This window comes from Stegodyphus dumicola, chromosome 9 (assembly GCF_044657685.1).
Source record: "Stegodyphus dumicola isolate Sdum_Otavi_A_Nest chromosome 9, ASM4465768v1".
In the NCBI taxonomy this organism is placed as follows: Eukaryota; Metazoa; Arthropoda; class Arachnida; order Araneae; family Eresidae; genus Stegodyphus; species Stegodyphus dumicola.
The window spans coordinates 165,304,949-165,327,850 of record NC_140776.1 but is presented as its reverse complement, the minus strand read 5'-3'; the positions used below and the strand labels follow the sequence as shown (position 1 = coordinate 165,327,850).

At 31.2% G+C, this 22,902-nt stretch overlaps 1 protein-coding gene across 4 annotated transcripts in view; it reads left to right on the top strand.

The window, feature by feature from the left end:
* LOC118181631 (uncharacterized) overlaps positions 1-20,542 on the top strand; it is an 83,346-nt gene extending 62,804 nt beyond the window's left edge. For 2 of the 4 annotated variants that reach the window (XM_085824302.1, XM_035350797.2), the window contains exons 2-7: positions 7,985-8,117; positions 10,453-10,566; positions 13,155-13,268; positions 15,012-15,125; positions 16,503-16,616; positions 20,055-20,542. In XM_085824302.1, the coding sequence (XP_085680428.1) occupies positions 7,988-8,117; positions 10,453-10,566; positions 13,155-13,268; positions 15,012-15,125; positions 16,503-16,616; positions 20,055-20,083 (615 nt within the window). In that variant the 5' untranslated portion in view covers positions 7,985-7,987 and the 3' untranslated portion in view covers positions 20,084-20,542. The remainder of the gene's footprint in view (positions 1-7,984; positions 8,118-10,452; positions 10,567-13,154; positions 13,269-15,011; positions 15,126-16,502; positions 16,617-20,054) is intronic. The other 2 variants (XM_085824304.1, XM_085824303.1) reach the window with 2 other exon arrangements.
* The last annotated feature ends 2,360 nt before the right edge of the window (positions 20,543-22,902 follow it).

Here is a 22,902-nt window from a genome sequence, read left to right as displayed (position 1 = left end):
ATTGCTATTATCCATCACACTATGAATGTTTCTTTCATGCGAAGTCCCTTTTTCGATTTGTATGGAACTGTCGTGTGTCGAAATACTATCAGAATCCTGTCAAGCGAGCTTCTGAATGTAAACAAAGAACACCCCATCTGGTGACCCAAGCTTGAAAGCAGTGCTTCACTTCTAGTGTCGATTGGCCCCTCCTTCCTTTCCTACCTCCATGGTGTAACCCTTTTGGGAAGGGGGGAAATGAAGATTGATGGTTTTGCGGAAACAAAAACGTCTTTGACAACCGCGGAAACAGGAATGGCGGGAAAAGGAAGACATATTTAACATAGCGCGGGCTACTTAAGTTAGTACTTATCGTTTTGCTATTCAGATAGTCTTCATCTGTTTTAAAAAGAGTATCGCTGAAGCAGCAAGTTGCAAAAATGGGACTTTTTTACTTTCCACCAATCTCTTTGTCTATACAGAGGTAATGTTCTCAGCCCAAAAATTCGATAAGGAGTTTCGTGTTAAGCCCCCCCCCCCTCTCCGCGCTTTTACAATTTTTAGATTGCAGTCTGTCTGTCCGCTATAACTTTTATGTGAAACTTCCATAAATTTCTGTTTTTCTTATTTAAGCTTTCTGTATTCATGTCAAGAATTGATTAGATTTTGGGGTAAAATTGGACAACCGGAAGTGGTATTTCTGTTGAAGCCTATAACTGCTTTTAGTGAAAAGTTGTGTTAAAATATAGGAAATTTTCCAGTTTTAGTATGTAAGACTTTTATATCGATGAGAATAACATATTAGATTTTGACTTAAAACTAGTAAACCGGAAATGATATTTTACTTGCTCTGAAGAAGTTATGAATAATATTAATCCGAAACTTCTCAAATTTAATATTTAAAACATGTAAGTAATTGAGACTAACATATATTTTTAAGCATTAAATGTATTCTTGAAAGTATGCCAAATGCAGCGAAAACAAGCTGTTTATGGGCACGAGCTCTCGCTATAAAACAATTAAATGTATCAGCCTCAATCCTGAAGTTTGTGTCCGTTTCACTTTTGTGTCGAATCACTTTTTAAATCAAAAGATGTTGCCACCGAAGATTGTCACTATGTAATATTTTTAAAGAAATAATATGGAATGTAAATAGTATAGCGAATATATATAAAAACAAGTATTTACATTCTCGAATTCTATTGGTCTTTCTAAAGTAGTAGGGTTTTTTGTTTGTTTGTTTTGTTTTGTTTTCTGTGAGCTAAATGCGAAGAACGTGATGTTTAACAAATAAAGCTAAAGTAACAGAAAAAAGTTTCATTTTATTATGAAAACTGATGTCATGAACTGAGAAAAGACACGAATAAAAGAGTATGGTAACATTTATTTTCTCCTAATATTATTATTTGTTCTCTATTTTAACCCTTTTTCTGGCATGGTAGCTTAGAAGTAACATGTATTTTCACCGTTTGCCAATTAAAGGGTTTAAGGCTTGCTTGTTACAAAATAAATGTCATCAAAATATCATTAGAATAATGCATTCCGAAAGTGTTATTCAGTAAATCACGTAATGAACTGGACACCCGAAAATTCTGCTGAGGTGTTTTCGAAGGCGATGGTTCTTGTCGTATTTTTTCATTTAAATGAAAATATATCATAAGACTTTATTATCTTCACTTGTAAATTACAACATTTTTCAGCAAAATTGTTTCAGAATAAAAGAGTAAAGTTAAGTTAAATTTAAATAATTCTCTTGCGCCATTGCTGCAAGGAATGAAATTTGAATTTAACAAATATTATCTGTTCGTATAAAGCAAATATAAAATTAAAATTTAACTATAAAATTTTAATTGCAAAGAAATAAAAATAAAAATAAAAATAATTATAAGAATAGAGAATATTTGTTAAATTCATATTTTTTCTTTGCAATTATTTTTTTATTTCTTTGCAATAATAATTTATACGAATAGAGAATATTTGTTAAATTCAAATGTTTTTTCAGCAAAATTTATTTAACAATTTCACTCTAGAATGAACATGGCAAGATGCTACAAATTAGAAGTTCCTTTCGAAAATGTAACTATTCACGATATTAAAGAGGATAAATGGATTCAAAATATTAAAAAAAATCTTTGAAAAGCTTTCAGCTATCATTAATATATTGAAACGATGGAAATATACAAAATGCATAGAAGTTTGCACCACATTTTAAACTAACATGAAGGAATCGGAGACTTTTCGTACGAGAAATTAATAATAATAATAATAATAATAATAATAATAATAATAATCCTGTAAAACTTGCAGAGGATTTAGAAGAACGGCATTCTATTAAAAGTTAATCCTGAATTTGTTAGAAGAGTCATTAGAGTACGTGGGTACAGTGGGCTATCAGGAAAAATAAAATTCTTCGTCCGCTAAAAAACAATGAAAATACGCTAGGTGTTTGCAAAGTCCACAGTAAGTAAAAATTTATCATATTGAAGTAATGTTATATTTACAGACGAGTAAAAAATTATTGTATTTAGGTCGAATTGTTGTGAGGCGAAAGCCAAATGAAGAATTGAATCCGAAAATCCTATTGCCTTTAAGTTCGGTCTGAGGTTCGAATCCCGCGAACGGGCTGGCTGCATGGGCGTTTTCGTGGATTTCCCCATGTGTAACGTGTATACGAGCCAGTTTCCCGTAGAAAGTCCTCCACGAAAGGCATCCCTCCCTTTAGGCAGATAGCCCTCGTGTGCTTTGCCATAATTAAATACACCACCTATTGCCTTTAAGCACGAAGCTTAGTGGTTTAAATATTTTGTTGCCTCTGGAATGAGAAATTTACATTTTATCAAAAATAATATGTATATATATAAATATTCTGAAAGAAAACCTGAAAGCATCTGCAAGAAAACTTGAAATGAGAAATACCTTCTTTCTCCCACCTTTTTAGCCTGCCTTCGTAGTGTATCGGTCAGCACGCTGGGCGCGTATTCCAGAGGTCCGCGGTTCGATTCCCGGCGAAGGCGTTGCTAATATTTCATGACTCCTGCTTCCAAAAAAACCTAATGTCTCTACAGTGGCGCCCGAACTAAAAAAGGGTGTTGGATGATGATTCTCCACACTCAGGATTTGGCGATTGGATCCCCTAAAACCCCAGTCGTCCTTTAAAAGGGGGAGTATATAAGGCATTTCTCCTGTCTTCTTGACGTGGTGTAGTGGTGTGCATGCTGGGCGCATATTCCAGAGGTCCGCGGTTCGATTCCCGGCGAAGGCGATGTTAATTTTTCAGGTGTCCTGCTTCCAAAAAACTCCTAATGTCTCTACACATTTGTAAAGTCAATAGGTTGTGTAGAAGCAGGAGACATAAAAATGAGTAAACCCTTGCCGGGACTCGAACCTGGACCTCTCGAATACGCGCCAGGTGTGGTACCGGTACATCACAAAGGCATGCTGGAAGGGCAGAGAGAATATCTTATACATTCAAGTTCTGTTAGGATAACTTGTAAAACATACAACCCTAAATGTTCGCATGTGATTATTATACTGTTCTAAAGTTATCAAAACTCGTTCATATTTTACATACGGAGTGAGTTGGAGAAAAGAATAAGTAAACATGACATTTCTCCTAAAGCTGTATTAAAAGCAATTATCACGGAGAGGAATGGAACGTTCATACACGAGAAAATTAGTCAAATCCATGCTGAATGAAGCGCATAAAAAGTGTAATTTTAGTCAAAGAAGTATTTAATGTTTCGTTATTTTCACGTTTTTATTAGATATAAACTTTTATTTCAAAGTATCCGAATACTTATGCGAGTTCATTTTCAGAACTTTCTGAATAAATTACATTTTTTATCGAAAAGATTTCGAATAACATTTTCAAAAAACAAGCAGGTAGTATATGAATAGCATATGTGAAAGAAAAATAAATTAATTTCGCTAATATATATTAACTGTTATTTGCAAATGAAATTGTAAAACGTTAAGCATCTGGAAACAAATGTGAACCACTGTAATAAAAAGTACGCAAGTTGATTTTGCGTGTGATGTTGAAATTTTTGGTAAACGGAGCACGATTCTGATTTCAAGTTCTAAAGAATGTTAAAAACAGGAAAACAGTTTCGCAAACACTTCACCGAAGAATATGTAGATGTGGCTGTTACTGTGTAATTTATTGCTTACTTTTCATTGCTTATCTTGCGTTTATTGCAATAGACATAATTTATTCAGCAAGAAGGATACTGTCCCCACTTCCCCGTGCTTGTACACGTAAATTCGCAAACTTACAAATGGCATCGTTCAGTCAGTTTTTGATGGGTTTTGAAAGCTTGACCTTCTAATTTAGGCGGAATGTTCGGTGTCTATAGAAAACAGATTAAAAAAAAAAAAAAAAGTTGACAACAAAGACAGTATTTCAGAAACCAATTAATCCAGTTCTTGCATGAAGAATGGTGTACGCGCATGTAGAACATCAGCATCAACTTTATTTCTGTGAAAATATTATTTGGTACTTTTTTTGTCTGTCGAAGTACAAGAACCGCTAGGCTATCGGAAATCTTAAAGCCGCCATGTTTGAAAGCTTGCTTTAGAGGTAAATCGGTTTAAAAATTATTATTAGAAACATTTATTTTCTTTGTTTTCAACTCTCAAATATATTATGGCCTTGTTGTTCTCAAATTCTAGAACTATATCGGATCTTAGCATTTCACTAGAATGAAATGCGATGATCTTAGCTCAGACATCTCTCTTGATATTATTATGAAATGTACAGGCGCGATGGGATAGCTTTCCTGCAGAGCAGGTTTAGGGTTGCCATAAAATAGCAAGGGAAGGCAGGGTTGCCACGTTTGGCGAGAAATCGCCCATTTGACCACAAAATTGGCGATATACCATGGACGGTTGGAGAACCTTCTGGAATGAATTCTTACCGATTTAGCGCAGAATGTTCTCGAACACAAACCGAAAGCTATATAAACCCTGCAGGTCCCCAGTCAGTTAGTGTGTGCGTCTCGCGTTAGTCCGTGCGGAGTCGATTGAGTTGACAGCCGGGCAGCGAGTGCCGAGCGGGTGGTCGAAGAGTCTGTTAGTGTATCGTCGAGAGAGTGTGTTAAACTCCGGAAACGGCTGAACCGAAGAGTCGGGAGCTGTGCTCTATGTATCGTCGAGTGCATCGCGAGTTGTAGCATGGAGAGTCTGGAGTTTACATGGAGTTCTGAGAACGATTAAGCAGAGTCGGGAGCTGTAGTCTGGTGCTTTGCAGTGAAGCTGTCTCCACCGTGATAGCTTGATAACGTGAAAGCTGTGTCGCTGATTGTGTCAGAGTGTTTATAGTACATCTTCGACGACTGTAAAAAGTGACTTTGGATCTCCCCTGATTAATATTGGCTAAATAAAGTGTGTTTCGATATTTCATCAAGTGTCGTCGTTATTCACTCCAAATCCACACAAACTCCGTACGAACGTGAATAATGAAAATAACGCAACAACTGATGAAAGAAAAGAAAAACGCAACAATATTATTCTTTGGAATGCTAAAGAATAAGAACATCGACTTAGTTATGTTTTATAAAAATACCCTTGATCGACTTTTATAAACATATTCGATGCCTGGGTTCCGGGTTGGGAAATTATGCTGTTGAAAATATCTCAACTCGAATAACGCAAAAAAGTTGGAGGAGGGAGCGCTGTTGTGAAAGAAGCTTTGATTTCTTCTGTAGGGGTATCGTAGTTCTGGTATTTCGAGATTTTTCTGCCATCCTACGCATGTCTGATAAGCGAAAGATAATGCCGTGAATGTATAGAGAGCTGCTTTTCATTGCCAACGTGTCTTTTAACATGCAAATTAGTACTTTGATTTTGGCGGGAAGGCGGCTTGCACTTGAGTCAGCACATCATACAAATGTAATAATATGCCCGGAATCTATTTTTCTGCTTGTCTCTCGTGCTTAAGTAGTGTATTTCCCTTTATTTACGGTGGAAATTTCCTTGAAAGAGAAAATTATTTATTAAATACCTGTATTTTTAAGCAGTTTAATGTAAAGAATAAGATTGTTTGGTTATATAAAACAAAACACACAAAAAAAGGGCATTGTAACTTAAAAATAAACATCATTAGAAATGGAAAAGTTTTAAATTGCGTATCGGCTTTTTAAACTAAACTTTATACGTTTAATTTAGCTAGCTCAGTTTTGCATAAAGCATGCAAATAAGCATGTAGTCTGCCTCTGGACGTAGATCAACCTCGACTGCCTGAATTTGAAATATTTTAGACATAATAATATACTTCACTTTCGTAAACTTTCTTAAGAAGATACCAGAAATGTGGATGGAAGTTCAAGCAGTACTCAGTCAATCATAATAAAATCAGCTTTATTTACATTTAAAGAATGAAACATGCAAAGTTTCAATCTACTTTCGCTTCTAACAGCCTTATTAGTACATCAAAACATTTCACGTTCTCTTCTCTTGAACTAACTTACCGTTGCCATTCTACTGTAAATAAATATATAAAAACAAACTTATTATGACTTCAGTTCTTGGCAAACTACGTTAAAGAACAATATTTACGAGAGAACTTCAACAATGTTACTGAGTTCAAATGCGCGTAAAAAGAATCCAGTGGAGTAGGTTTTTTTCCCCTTGAACAGTGTTTCAATGTTTGTACAATCTGTATTATATATAATTAAATTACATACCTTTGTGGATAAAAACAACCGCTAAGTACTGTAACATTTTCCGCCATTGCTGTCATCCCACGCGTTTTGTATTTTTCGATAAGACAGTTTGCTTTACACTAATGGTTTGTGACAGTAATTTTTGTTTATCGTTCCGCAATAAATAAATCAATTAAAAAAAAGAAAGGTGGGGTTCGGTTAATCCGCGGTGTGGTTAATCGGGAGTTGATTGTAATAATAGAATTTTCAAGTCTTCAGATTATCCACTTTAAATATTTTTTGAATTTGTGTCGGTACGCACCGGGGTGTCTAAAGGAAATTAAATGACCTTGGATGCAGTTCAGAAAAACTTACTCATCCCGCCTGAATTGGGGACCTTCCCTCCTCCTTTCATTTGCCCATCGCAGCGGGACTCTTATCATTATATACCCTCTGTCCATCATAGACCAATTTTTCTAACTTCATCGCCTTTCTTAGGCCTGAGTAACGGACTTCAACAAGGACAACGGACTTCCCTTTTGAAGTAGAATTACTTCCTGTACTTTTCAAAATATCTGAAAATGTATTTATATTTTAGATGTTGATTATCTCCGCTCCCCCTTTGTTCGTTTTTTTAAAAAAAATTAAAGGTAAAATGATTAAATATTAAATAATACACATATTGGATTAAATTCTTTTATAGATATTTTCCACAGTTTTTAAATATGTTGGAGATTTAGGGACCACCCTTTATTATTACCGAATCTGTGTTCAAGCATATTGTTATAGTATCATCAAAAGGATAATTTAATACTTATGTTGGCGTCAGGATTTTTTTCATACATTTATATACACTATGTGTATCATTCTGGAGTTATTTGTCGGGACAGAAATTCACAACCAAAATCATCAAAAGAGTTTTTTCTACTTATATTTTAAAAAGTTGCATGAGTAAATAATATCGTCTATTACCATAGCTACATTTTTTATCTCTGGTTTTTATTATTACAAATGCTTTGAATATCTTTTAATATCATGACGCCATCTGGCGGTAGACTGTGGAAATTGGCTTACACTTAATATGTAATTGGCAAATTGCTGGTATGAAAATTCAAAGCTTTTGCCTTTCCGTGTATAATTATTACTGTATTCATTTTAGATAGCACATTTCATTTGGGATGAAGTCTGTATATGTTAAAATATTTAAGGAAGTAAGGTACAAGGAACATGTAACGTATATCCAAAGAAATACTCTAATTTTATGTGAATTAAATACTTGATGTATGTAATTTTGCGTACAATTTTTTTGACTATATGATTTATATGTAACGAAATTAAGAAAGTAACTTCTTTTTTTTTTCCAGAAAATGTCCAGCCCAAGCAAGGACAGTTTGCCAAAGGTTCCAACTCCTCTGAAGAATGAATTAGCTCAGTTTGATTCATCAAAGATGAAGCATGCAGAAACTCAGGAGAAGAATCCTCTTCCTTCAAAAGATGGTATTTACTTAAATTCCTATTTCTTATATTTCTATATATTTAAAATGTAATTCAAATTATTATTAAAAAAATATTTCTGTTCAGAAGTCAAACAACAAAAATCAGCGTTATATTTTTAAAATTTTCACAGGACTAGTTTCGATGGTTTTACCAAACCACCATCCTCAGCTGCAAAACCGCAAATGAACAAGATAGGAAATAATGATTAGATAAAATAAGAAAGTGTGGAATAACCAAGTAGCGCCATCTGTTGATGAAACCAGAACTAAAACATAATTTCTTTAAAGGCCGAAGGCAAAGATGGATTGGAATTAGGATCGTTAACTAGAACAGAAAGATTTTTTTTTAATGTGAAATGCCTCTAGAAAATCCAATTCTCCAATGGAAGATGTTTTCTGAATAATTTTGGCAGCAGAAAAATTGAAAGTGTGATTTTCGGACCAACAATGTTGAGCAACAGAAGACTTCTGTGTTTCCTTTTTTCTAGCATATGCCTCATGTTTCTTGACGCGAAATTTTAACTCTCTTAGTTTGGCCAATGTAAATTAAACCCCACTGGCAAGGAATCATATAAATCATCAAGGAATCATCAGGAATCATGAAATATACCCCAGGAATTCAATTCCTTGAGTAAGGACCCCATTCCGAATATGAATTTAGAAATATGGCCATTTAATATTTCATGGGGATTTTTTCAGAATTTCAAATATGACTTGTGTGTTAAGTTTTGGAATTTTTTTGACATATTTGTATTTAATAGTGAAACTAATATTGTCAAATAACCATCACATGTACAAAGTGATCATCCGCCTGTGAGGATTTTTGGAATTTCTACCTGCAAGTACAGAATTTTATAGCATTCTTAGTAGCTGCTTATTTTTAAGTAATGATATTGGATTTCTAAATGAAATAAGAATTTAAATGAATTGAATGTAAATTTGCAGCAGCATTTTCGAAAAAAGTAGTTTTTGATACTTCCTAGTTAAAGTAGCACTTAATCATCAAAACTGATAAACATATTGTACAGTCTGTAATGTGCAAATTTCAGATGTGATCGGAGGCTTGTGGGGTGTCTGAATTAACAAGGAATTGTCTAATTTTTTAGATATTGAAATAATTTTTTTTTCCTAAAATGTGTAAAAGTTCATTCTAAAATGTGGCATTCGTACAAATGTTAATAGACCATTAAAAATAGAAATGACGTATTAAGAAAGAACTGTATTCAGTTTGCTTAAATATTTTATTGAGAATTTTGATATTAATAGTTCCATAATTTTAGTTGTGCATATCTAAGACTTTTGTATAGCTAAAATTATTTTTAGTCCATTTAAATACGAGTAAAACCATGCTTATGAAAAGGTTCGTTATATATACTTTTTTTCAGTTAATGAAGTCACTTATAATGCCATTTATTGCTAAAACAATGCCTAATTTTTCAAAACTGACAATGGGTACAAGCATGATAAAAAAAAAACTCCAGTTGAATATTAATACAAAATCACTATAAGAAATTTTGATATACTATATCGAGAATTATTGAAATAATTTTAGCCTATTTTTTGGAAACTAGACAATTTTTAAAATTTTTTATCTGACTTTTCTTTTGAGGAGTCAAGATTTCAGGAATATTGTAGTTATAGAGGTCATAAGCTATTGGTTGAGTATATTAAAAAACACTTTTGTGTGGAATGGTATCTTTAAATTTTGGCCTTTTCTTTCTCCCCCTCCCTTTAATTTTTTTTAAAAATTTTTTTTATTTTTATTTTATTATTATTATTTTTTTTACAATTGGAAATCTATTATATGATGCTGAGCAATTTATATTTCTTAGTCTGTAATCAGGTTTCAGGATATTAGTGTCAGTCTCTAAACTAGTTACTTCAAGTAGGTGTAAAATGGGTGTTCACTGTAATTAAAAGATGTCTTTCTGTTCTGGTGATTTAATTTAACCCCTGCGCCTTATTTGTTACGAATATAGAAAACTAATAAATGTTTTACATTTTACATATTATTGTATTAAAAAAGTGAATTTTTAAGTCTGTTTAACCAGTGGGGCGATTCAAATTATTTGAGCAGCAGTTATTATATTTATAGATGAATGAGTTGCTTAAGTAAATGTAATTAAATATTTAACTACATGCAGAATTAAAAATATTTATATAGCAATTCCAATGAAATGGTGCAAACCAGATGAATCTCATAGTTGCATTTAGCTGATTATGTGTTTCTGTGCTCTTATGTGGAGTGATAAATTTTTGAATATTTGGTTTTGAGGTATTAGTTTTTCCAACTTTAAATTTTCTTTCTGATTAAAAAATTATGTTTTTCATTTTAGATGTTGAGCAAGAGAAGGTTCATAATAGTATTATAACTGGAGTAGAAGGTTTTGAACGGTCAAAACTGCATCGTACGCAGACACAAGAGAAAGTGATTTTACCAAATGCTGAAGGTATTGATTGATTAATGCACAATATAATTAATGCATTTGTCTTAATGTAGAAAACAAATTAACTTGAGCTGATCTTTCAATTTTTGGCAATATGAATTCATTTCTAGAAAAAATGAGAGTATTAACCATAACTATGAATTTTGTTTCAAAATGTGAAAATATTCTAGGTGACCACAAAGGATAATGCAACAATTCCTTTCATATTATAGATAGATATATTAATCAACAAAATTAATTTTTTAAGTTCTATGAATACATATGAGATTTTCTTGTCATTTTCATTTATTTGCTGAGAATAATTTTTTATTATTATTATTATTTTTAATTTTTTATATATATATATATTTTATTATGATTGACTAGCAGCTTCGCTGCCAGCCTTCGTCTGGCTTTTAAATGTACCGAAAAAATAGCTGAAGGGAACACCAAACATTAAACGTTTAAAAACTGCATAGAATTTTACTCTGCAGAACAACTTCATAAAAAAAAGTTATTACATATAACAAAATTACAACGAAATAAGCAATATCCCTTAATACAAATATTAATTATCCTAATAAATAAATTAACTAACTTCCCTTTGCAAAATCTTAAGAACTCAAATGGTATAAAGGAGGTTAAGAACTTTGTTTCCTAAAAAAATCACCCAAAACTTTTCAATATCTTAAAAACAGTGAAATGAGCAATAAATAACATAAAAGAATACAAAAAACAAAAAATTCTGAAAAGCAAAGCATAATTAATGATATTTTATCTTATATTTTCAAGAGAAAAAAATTACAATAAAATAAGCTATATCCCTTAATACAAATATTAATTATCATAATAAAACAATTTAACCAACTTTTCATTGAAGAAAAAAAATCATGCAAAACTTTTCAATATCTTACAAACAGTGAAATAAGCAAAAAATAACATGAAAGCAACTCAAAAAAACAAAACATTCCGTGCAGAATTTTACTCTGCAGAACAAATTTATCAAAAAAACAAACAAAAAAAGAATGAAATATGCCAATCTCTTAAAAACAGTGACATAAGAAATACGATGAAAAATTGTTGCCAAACCCATATTTCTAAAAGAATGAAACTATTCAAAATGATGCGATTTAATGAAAAATTTATCAACAACAATAAGAAGGAAAATTGTTGCCAAAATCACATTTTTAAAAGATGGGAGAAGTGTACTCGGAAGCTTCATTAAAAATTTTTTTAAAAAATACAAAATATTATCATTTTTCCAAAATTCTTTTTGTAAAAGCAGTCGCAAGGATGAAAGTTTAATATGTCCAAAAATCAAAGGAAAAAAAACTGTACATTTTTAAAAATAAACTTTTTCAGAAAAAATCCCGTTGAAAAGGTGTGTTAAGCTCACTTTGTTAAATAAATTCGTATTTAATAGATTTATTGAAACACAAAATTTATTTTAAGTTCGTAAAATAGCTAAGTGCGTACATTTCATGATGATGTGAAAATGGAATTTGTAGAGTAAAATCTCCTGTTCCTATAGCCCATTATGTCTCAAATTGACGCGATTTCATCTCAAAACATAAAAATAAAAAAATTATAGTTCGAATTTTGAAAAAAATCGCTTCGAGGTGCACTGGCTCTTGTCTAGATGCACCTATGCACCAAATTTCGTAGCCGTGGGTCCATTAGCAGCACGAACGAAAGACACACACACAGACAGACTCTTTATTTTATTATATGTAGAAATAAAAATCTTGGATAATTCTCAAAATAAAATAAAAATGAAAAGCAATTAATAGCATGCCTGAATGATATTTTGTGAGGATAACTAACTGGCTCATAGTGATATGTAATAGCATGAAAATTAACAATGCTGCAGTGTTTTATGCAATTTTTTCTTAGTAGAATAACTGAAGCAGGTTTAAAAACAAACATTGCAAAAAAATTAAGCTTCTGCTATATAGAAAAATCGCTAATGTTGCAGTTTTCATACCATAGCTTCCAAACATTTATTTCATTATGTGAAGAACTCATTGCAAATGTGTTAATTTCCTGATTATTTGAATATAAATTGTAAGACTGTCATTAATAATGAAAATAAGATAGAACAATGATATATTATGCTAAAATATTCCAAGCATAGTCATTGAGAAGCCTTAAAATGTGCATAGATGTAAAATATAGTGTTAGTGTAGATTGTTCCAATATATCTCACAGTGAAAGCTAAAATGTTAGCCCAAATGAGATGTAAAAATTTTTAGCATGCAATACAAGACAGTTTCATACCTTTCTTTTAGTCCTAAAAAGAACTGGGTATCAGAATCTTATATGTTTCATAGATGCTGTTGAAAATGGATAAAAATTGTATATTGATTTTGCATCCTTATCCAGTTTACTTCATTTTCATGTCATTAATTAATGAAGGATATTTTTTGCTTTTTAAGTTTCTGTATTATTGCTATTGGTTATTTTTATACATAAGTGTATTTATTATATAACTATGTCTATGTCATGCATGTTGTTTGCAATGGGTAATTATTTCATATTTATGCTTGAATTTTGAACTTTTTATTTGTAAAGTGTAAATTAAGTTATAAATGCTTAACATTTGCATTTTAAAGATGTAGCCCAGGAAAAAGTGCAACAAAACTTCTTGAATGGGGTAAGAAGTTTTAAACGAAATTCATTAAAGCGTACTAGTACAGAAGAAAAGCTCATACTTCCTACATCAAATGGTGAGAATTCAGCAGTTTGATGATTGTGCAGCAACCTTGGCTTCTTAAGATTACTAACTGCTAATGCTTCAATAAGTTATGACTCATTCAAGTGCTGCTGCATAATTTGGGATGTTTTGGTGTGGTTTATAGTCTATAGGGTTGCGCATGATATATCATACCCTTTGTTTTTTTCATTACACGTTTATCATTAAGATGTTATAAAATGAATGCATACTTAATTGCATAAGCATGGTCGCAATTTCTTGTAAATGAAGCTTTGCATTTATTAAAACCATCTGGCCTCTCCTGAAATTGTGTGGCACAGCTGCAGGATAAAAGCCTTGAGTTGCATTATGTTTGCAGGTTTTCCTGAGGATAGATACCAAAAATCCCGTAAAAAGAAATCGCATTGACAAATGTCCAGGCTATGCCAGGGCTGCTGTCTCTCATCTTCATAATATGCAAGAAACCATTGTGGCATTAAATGCACATTAAACATCTTGTACAGGAAAACAAGAACAGCTCTGTCTTCCATGAAAAACTAAGTGTGTAAAGGGAAACCTGTTGTAAATTTCAGGTATGCAGATACTTGATGAGCACCATTGATTCTTCTCCAACTCAGAGCCAGCAGCATCCATTTACTAAATCTCTTTTTAAGAAATCCATCTAGTATCAAAGTGTGCTATCACCAAATCTCTGTTTATGAAAAAAACATTAGAGTTTTCAGCTTCTGTTGAGCACTGAGTTGGCTCTTATCTGCCATGTATTAAAATCTAATGTTTTGGAGAATTTTAGAGTCCTTCTGATATTACTGAATTTTCCATTAAAAAAGCACTTGAATACATGTTTTTAACATTCAATATATATTAAAAATTTTATGGGGTAATTAAAAGGTATGACATTTCTTGCACTGCTCTGTGTATTACCATTTTTTGTTCTTTTACGTGCTTTCGTACTAAGAGCTACATAAAAGTTTTCTGAAATTATTAATTGCCGAGAGATAAATTTTTTTAACAAATACTTGATAAATAACTGATATTAATCAAAGCTAAATATGTGCCATTTTTTATGAAACATGCACTGTTGGAACAAAAATTGTCGGTTACACTTTGAGAAGTCTGGCATATGTCGTAATGCTGGGTGCAAAAGGTTCCATATTTTATAAATTATATGTTAATTTATAGATTTAAATAAAAATACATTCTCAGAGTTGTTTGTTGTAAAGTGGATAATAATAGTTGGTTAATTATAATGACATTCAAGCTTTCCAATCATGGCAGTCCTTTGAAGAGAGTTCTCGCTTTAGAGAGCAAGAATTTGCATAAAGGGTGATTTTATTTTCTGTGGCTTAAAAGAATCTGATCTACCAACATTTTATGGAATTGCTGTACTTTTTGTTACCTGAGTATTTGTGTATAAGATCTAGTTCATTGAGAATTTGGATATTTAGCTATTTTAATGACGGTATTTTACCTTAAAAAATCATCTAAAGATAAGCGATCAATTTAAAATAATTTAAAATATGAAAGGAAGAAGACTTGAAATATGGAATATATGATCTGTAAACATTATTTATACAAACTTTAAATGTTTTGTCCTGAGTGTTGTTTGTTCTCAGTGTTGTTATACTGTCTTCAGTGCTGTTTTGATTGTGTACCGGTGATAACTGAATCAGTGTTAGTTAATAAATGATCCCTGTTTGTGTAAAAATTTAAAAAGAAAAAAAAACCTTTGTTTAATAATACTTTCTTTAATGCTTAGATGTTGTTCAAGAGAAAATACATCAAAACATAGTAAGTGGTGTGGAAACCTTTGACAAAACTGCATTGCACCACACAGAGACAAAGGAAAAGGCAGTCTTGCCTAGTACTGAAAGTAAGACTGATGTAAAATTCTAAATTTTAAAATTTTATGACAGATATGAAGGATTAAATATGTAAGAAATAAAGAATCATGTTTATAAACCTCCTATTAAGAGCAAAAATTGATGAATATTTTGAAAATATCAAATTGAACAAAATTTAAAATATATATATATTCTGTTGTGATTAATTTTTAAATTTGAGATACTTTCTAAAATTAGAGAAGATTACAGTTAAGAATTTAAAAATTTAATGTTTCGTTTTTGCTACAAGGTCTCAAGTCATTACATATCAACAGAATTGAATATTGGATGCTATTTTTGACTAAAGAGAAGCATGATACATTATAGTATTAGAAATTTCATTCAAAAATTTGAAATATCAGGAAAACAAATTTGCTGTGAAATGTAGGCTGCTTGAGAGTAACTTAAATGCATTATTTAATTTATTCCTATTTAAAATTTGGCAACAGCTGTATGCAGAAAGTGTTGCATTTTCATTACTTCGAGGGAGCCATCGCATCTTTCCCCAATCTCATTTAACTTTTCTGATATTTGTTGGATGCAAAAATTTTGAATATTTAGATGGCTGGTTTATTTGGATCATCATGATTAACGTATGTATTCTGTTTGGAATTGTCATGATCAACATGGTTAACGTGTGTTGTTCACTGCTGTTGAAAACTTTTTATGGACGTATGCAAAAATCAATGTATTGTCATGCACATATACAGCTTAAAGAAAATGTTGCTTCTTCTTGCCATTAAAAAAATGCCCACTTTGCGTGATGTGTTGCTTGATGGTGGCTAAATATTTACTATTTTTAAATCATTTGAATTAAAAAAAATGGGGGAATTGTGTTCATGATGATCTTTATAGATTATAGGTACTTAAAATCTGCCAGTGCAGATGTCCTCTTGGGATCATTGGCAGAGGAAGTGAAACATGAAACCCTTGGATTCCATCCTGTAGGATATTCAGAATTGAAATTTGGAGTTTAGACAAAAAGTCTGTTCTTTGTTTGATTTAAACAATCCAATCCAATCTATTCATGCACAGCATGATTAGGAGCATTTAAAAATTGCTTTGCTCATTGCCAAGTTGGGCACTCAAGGGTTAACCATCTTTATTAAATATTTTTTCACTTCTATAATATGTGCTTTTGCATTTACTAAGACATTTAACCTGCAATTAATCATCTAATTTATACTTTCGTTATTAAACATAACTTGTACTGCTGGTTATTTATTTAAAATAACAATGGAGGTTTTTAACTAACAGAACTTATAGTGTAAAAATTTTTTAATTTTTATGTGTCATAATAGCCAGAAGTATTTTAAAGCATAATTATCGTCTGTTATGATGAACGTCTTATTTTATTTATCTTTCAGTTATTGAACAAGAAAAAGGTCATCAGAAATTAGTCCAGGGTATTGAAAATTTTGATGCATCTGTTCTGAAACATACCGAAACTCTTGAAAAAAATCCTCTTCCTACAAAAGAAGGTAATATATTTCATACTATTATAGTTAATAATTTGATAGATACTTGTATGTGAATATTATAAACTTATTTATTTCTTACTAGACCTTGACACATAATAGTGTTTCGGTTTAGTTTAAACCTTCATCATTGATTATATATGCTCATCGATCAATCTGATTTTTTTCTTATTCATTTCCAACTGTGAGCCGTTCAGATATAAAATGTATTTCCAAACAAAATGATTATTCTTAGAGCAAAAATTTGTTGCTCAACTTATTTTTATAACAAATACAAATAAAAGTCAATGAAAACTGTATCTTCAATTTTTTAATGAGATTTATATCACACTGTAAATTAATTAAACCCATTTATAGATTTTCTGGCATGTTATTCATTTTTATTTTTAATGGGAATGAAAATAACACTAACTCAAATTTCAGATAACTAAAATTATGAACATTTACACCACCAGATTTGAAGTGTCTTTGTGGACTGAATAAAATTCCTTCGGAAGCCATGTGTGTTCTGCAGGCTGCCAGTTCGAGATCACTGATAGAGAAAATAGACTTTGCAAAACAGGCAATTAAATCATTGCTGTTGATGATTGTCATATTTGTAGAGAACTTGGCATTAGCTTGCTTAGCTTTTACAGTTCTGAGTTTGCCATCTTGTGGTGGCCTTTGAAGGTGGCAAATGAGTTTGAGTCCAATCAAGGCCTGGGGCATAGAAACTAAACATCAGATCACAAAAGCAGTAGTCCATTTCAAATTGTAAAAATGTTTAGATCCATTTCTCCATGTGAGAGTAGATTGGTTTCCAAACTATTCTTTTCTTCCACAAGTGTCTTTAAAAAAAAAAAAAAAGTTACTTGCATCCAGATAGTCCATGCTAAATTGGATCTGTTTACTGAGTAAAATATTTTGGACTAAATTATAACAGATAAATATTTTAATGTCTGTACATATGTGGATGAAATAACAAATTAGCATACTTAGCAAGTACCCCCCCCCAAAAAAAATAGATGTGTATTGTAAGATTATTTGCTATTAAGATCTAATCTTCTTCTAAATGTATTATATTTCTTTAACCGATAAGGTAAAAATTACTTTAACCCTCTCGCTGCGCATCCCGCAACTTCTACGGGCAACGTAAAAGTAGCAAAATTTGCGCAGCCTGCGATGTCCGCGGGAATGAATTTTTGCCGTCTATTTAACTGTGCAACCTGCTCTTTCCTCATTCAAGGTTTCCTTTTGGCTTTTTTTGTGATGTTTAATTGTTTATTTAGATGTAGGCTAACAGATGGTGTTAGTTGTCCACATTTCTGCCAAATATACAAGAATATGTAATGTAGCATTTTTCGTGCGCTTTTCAGAGCTCAAAGAAGTCTGGCAAGAAGCGTTTCGCGAGTGATATAACCTATGTTTCTGACACTGATAGTAGTTCTGACTCTGATTTCAAGTATATTGAAGATAGTTATAGTGAAACTGATGAGAATTTCTCGGATTCCTCTGCAGATAGTAATGAATCTGAAAATTCAGTTTCTATTGAAAACGTTCGACAGTGGTGCAAAATTGATATGCAGAATATTACATTATGCAAATATTTTCATTAGTATATATGTTTTTATATTTTATAAAATAAATCATAATTTAACCAATATTAATTTTGAAAATTTTCCTTTTATATCATTCTTCAATTTCAGTATTCTGACAACCTTTTTCTATGATCTAATTCTATATTGAAAAAAAAACTCTTACATAAAATTTTTATATATTTGAACTCTAAAATATATGTAGATTTGAAATATGGTATTAAAAAAATACGCAATTTTTGAACCTATTTTGATTAAAGAAAAAAAAAAGTACGCAGTGAGAGGGTTGAGAGAAGATTTAATTATGCTGAGTAACCAGTTATCATGATACTGAAATAATTCATTCCAAGAAATGCCAAATACTTCAATGATGCTGACCCATGTGAATGGAAACACAAGATTTAAAAAATTCACACTCGTTGAATCCACAACCACATTGTAAAAATATTATTTCTTAAGTTGTTTTTACAGATGGATAAATGGAAATATAAAAAAACAAGAACATATGCTCTGAAAACAGAACTAAGATTTTTAATAAAAGAAGGAAGCTGGATTCATGGACATGGGAAAGAATCTTTTAAGTATTTCAAAAAAAAAAAAAAAAAAATTAATAACAGTTTATGTATGAAAATATATTCTCATCCACGTAGGGTTAACTTCATTAGAGCTTTAGGATAGAACATTTAAAATTGGAAATAGGATTGCAATTTATGTGAGGTGTCCTGCATGTTTCTCTAAATATCTCAAATGCCCATTGAAAGGGTTAGTTTTTTTCAGATCATGTGTCAGTACAAAACCACTTAAAATAATTTATCACATATTTGATCTATAGTTAGATTACTTGTCGCTGAAGGCCTGTGTATGTGGACTATCAATAAATAGCTTTTGTTCTCTGAACAAATTTTTAAATGGTATAAACTATTGGCTCATTCTGTGGTTTGTGCATATGGTTAAGTGAATATATGTTTCTTTAAATTTTGATTCCATATAAAAAAGAAAGCTAGAGTTTGAATTCTATGTGTTTATTTGATTTGATTGATCGTTTATTTGATTACGGCAAAGTACATGAAGTGGAGGGATGCTTTCAGGGAAAACTTTCTAAAGGAAACTGGTTCATATCCACATTACTTACATGGAGAGAATCACGAATATGCCGTGCCGCCAATTTGTTTGCTTGTTAACAAATTAGTGTTCAACAACTTTATTTTATTGCTTGGCCACTGTTGGAGACATTTGAACTCTAAATGAAACTTTTTTACAGTTATTTGGTTCTCCTCCATTATATTTCCTTGTAATGTTTTTATTTGTATCTTAATTTTCTGTATGTTTTACTCTTGTAAACAATTCAAAATGTAGAAGCCTAACTGATGAAGAAATCTATCAAATAGTACAAGAATTTAATAAATATAACAAATGAGCACAGTAGTGAATCTGGTCAGAATTCTGTGTTTCTGTCTAGAAAAGAATAATAGTAAATATAAAACATGAAAGTAAGTTTGCAATTATTGAATATATTCTTAAAATCGAAAGATATATTTTAAAATATGTAATAATGAAATGTTAAAAAATGTTTAAAAAAATTTTATAATAATGAAATGTTAGTATATTAAATAACTATTGGAATAACAAATGTTTTAAATGCATTTCTGATTAAAAATTGCTAACAATACCATGCATTTATTCTTGCAAGATATTTTTGCATTCCAGTTTTTGGGTGTAAAATGGCTGTAAATTAAACATACCTCTGAAATAAACAATCAGCATTAGACTGATTACCACTTTGGAAAAAATATGCCTTTCTAAAATGATCTTTTTAAAACACTAAAATAAATTATTGCTTTATCACTGTTTTTATATTATTTTTCAGCTATTGCTATGGAGAAAAGTGCGGCCTAAGCCATTCCAGTGTACGTGTTCTGCTTAAATGAGTACTTCCACAGTTTTGATAAGATATTTGTAATATTTGCGTTTTTTTTTTCTAGAGGATATTTTGTCCTTAATGTATTTATAAAAGACCATGTTTTTCTACAATCTGAGATTGTATTTTGATATTTAACACTATTGATTGAAAATGTGCATCATAAAATATTTCTACAATTATGAAAATCTGTGAATCTAGTTTTAATAATTTTAAAATATGTTTTGTAAAGTTAAGTATAGTTTGTAATATCAAATATGCCTTCTTTTACTAGTCTTGTATAACAGTTCCTTTCTAATCTAAAATTTTCAGTTTTTCCTTACAGTTTCTGTATTTGTTATATATTTGATACTTAATGAATGAATACTGTTCATTTTTTTTGCTTTTGGAGCTGCATATATTTTTACCAACATTTAAATAAAGTTTTGAAATTTGTATATGTTTGTCTGTAATTTGTATATTAGTCTTCTGTCGGAAAACATTTTTTAAACTCATGGTGTGATAAATAATATCTTTTCTGTAAGTAATCACAAAAAATTCTGAGTATTGTATTTAAACGAAAATATACATTTTTCGTTTAATACATATTTGACAGCTATCTAATGCAATTTAATGATGTTTTTCCATGACATCTGTACATCAGGATAGCATAAAGGACACTTGTCCCCCAAATTATAAAACTGCATACTTTATATAGCATTACTTTTGCATGCCTAAGTTGGGAACAAAAAGCAATAATGGAAATGATAAACTTCTACAGAAGACGTTCTTCCTTTGAGCTGAAGCAGATTAGATCGGACAGTGGAGTCCATCAACTTAACTTCAAACATTAGATGAAATATCAGACACACTGGTGGCAACTACACTGATGGCAATTAAAATTCCTTCTGCATGAAAGAAGGGTATAAAAACTTAATAGTTACATTAACCCCTTCGTGCCGACTGTCACGTCTACGTGCCAGCAACGAACACACTCACCTCCTGGCCGACACGCAGGCGTGACAGAGCATTTTCTCGTTTACTACCGACTGTCACATATTTGTGCCAGCGTCCTGGAACGTTTTTCAAACTATAATTTCTGCCACAAGATGGCACTGTATGTCCATATGGTTTGAGGTACATGTACATTAGACCTTCTACTCGAAATGAGAGAAGCATGACTCACATACATGTGTTTTTGATTATATAAACAAACGGGGAACTAAATGTTTCCGAATGGCATGATTTATTACGTTTCTTTAAATCGCACTTTATTCACACATCGTAGTTGTTTATTGTAAGTAGAAGTTTTATATGTGCTAAAGCGTTGAGTATTTCGGTTTGCAGTTCAGTTTTTAGAAAATAATTAGATCTTGTTAGACGTGAATTCTTTCTGTTTTTACCGTTGCAATGTCGAAGTGTCGAAAATGTTTAACAGAGCATGAAATAGCAGAAATGATGCAAAATATTTCAGATATTGATTCTGAATTCTGATATTCTGATATTGATTTTGAAAGATTAACTGAAAGTCATTTTCCAAAACTTTGTTCAGAAGAGATTGATAAGAAAATGAGACGACGATGCTTCGTTTGTTCACATTCCCGGAAAAATCCTCCAAAACGGCAAATGAGTTATTACGAGTGCAAGGAATGTAACGTAGGACTGTGTGTAGATCCCTGTTTTCAAATTTTTCATACGAAAAGAGAATTTTAAGTACTATATTTAGTTTTCAGATGTATAATGTTAAAAGTCATAAAATGGTGGGTAATTAAAATAAAATGTGTAAAATATGCATTTAAACAAGAAATAAGGTAATTAAAGTATATATATATAAAAATATCTATAAAGCATAAGCCGTTTAAATACTCTATAGAGCATTATTAAACAATGCGTTGATACTTCGGAAATTTCATGGATTTAGGCTTAGTAGCAAAAAATCTCCCGGCCCTGGAGAGACGCTCGCGTAAGACACTGCCAGCCTCCGTGATAAGCGCGCGTTTTCGCTACCCGGCTCGAAGGGGTTAAAGGCAGAATATGCTGGGATTCACAAATGATTAACATTTCACAACATGTGTGCATTACAAACAAGAGTAATAATATCTTGAATATTTATTGGAGATTTTATGCCTCATGTAAGAAGGAACTTGCATCATGGCATCTTGGAATTTTATAGGAGTTTCATTGCTTATCATCTCTTAAATTGTTGTATTATGAATTCCTACTTGTTATTTTAGATCAGCATTTCTCAAACGTTTTTCAAGTAGAGACTAGTTTCATAAATTAAAATGTTTTAAAAACATCTGACTCCTGTCCCCTTCAAAAGCAGTTTTTTAACTTATGTTACTACTTGTAGACATATATTTTTGAAATACTATTAATCGAAATTTATTTAATATATTAGTATGAAGCTATTAAGTTAATCGAAGAAAAGTTGTACAGTCAAAAGTCTTTAATCTGTACTCGTCGGGGCTTCGGTGATTCCGGATTATAGATCATCAGTTTAAATCTGGTAAGATGGCATGCAGAAATTATAAAATTAAAAATATGAAACCGTAATTTATAAAATAATGAGCAATTATGATCTAAAGGGTATCAAAATTTACAAAAAAAGAAGCTTAATATTTATTTGTTTACTTTATTAAACATTTCTTTTAACGCGCGCGTGCGTAAAGCATTACGCATAGCTGAAATTAGAAAATTGCAACCAGAAAACTATTTGATTTGTATTCGTGATATTTATAATGACGAGGAATTTGATTTAAATAATATCAAAGACGGAGTACATCGAGATGAAATACTACATTTAGTAAGGAATTAT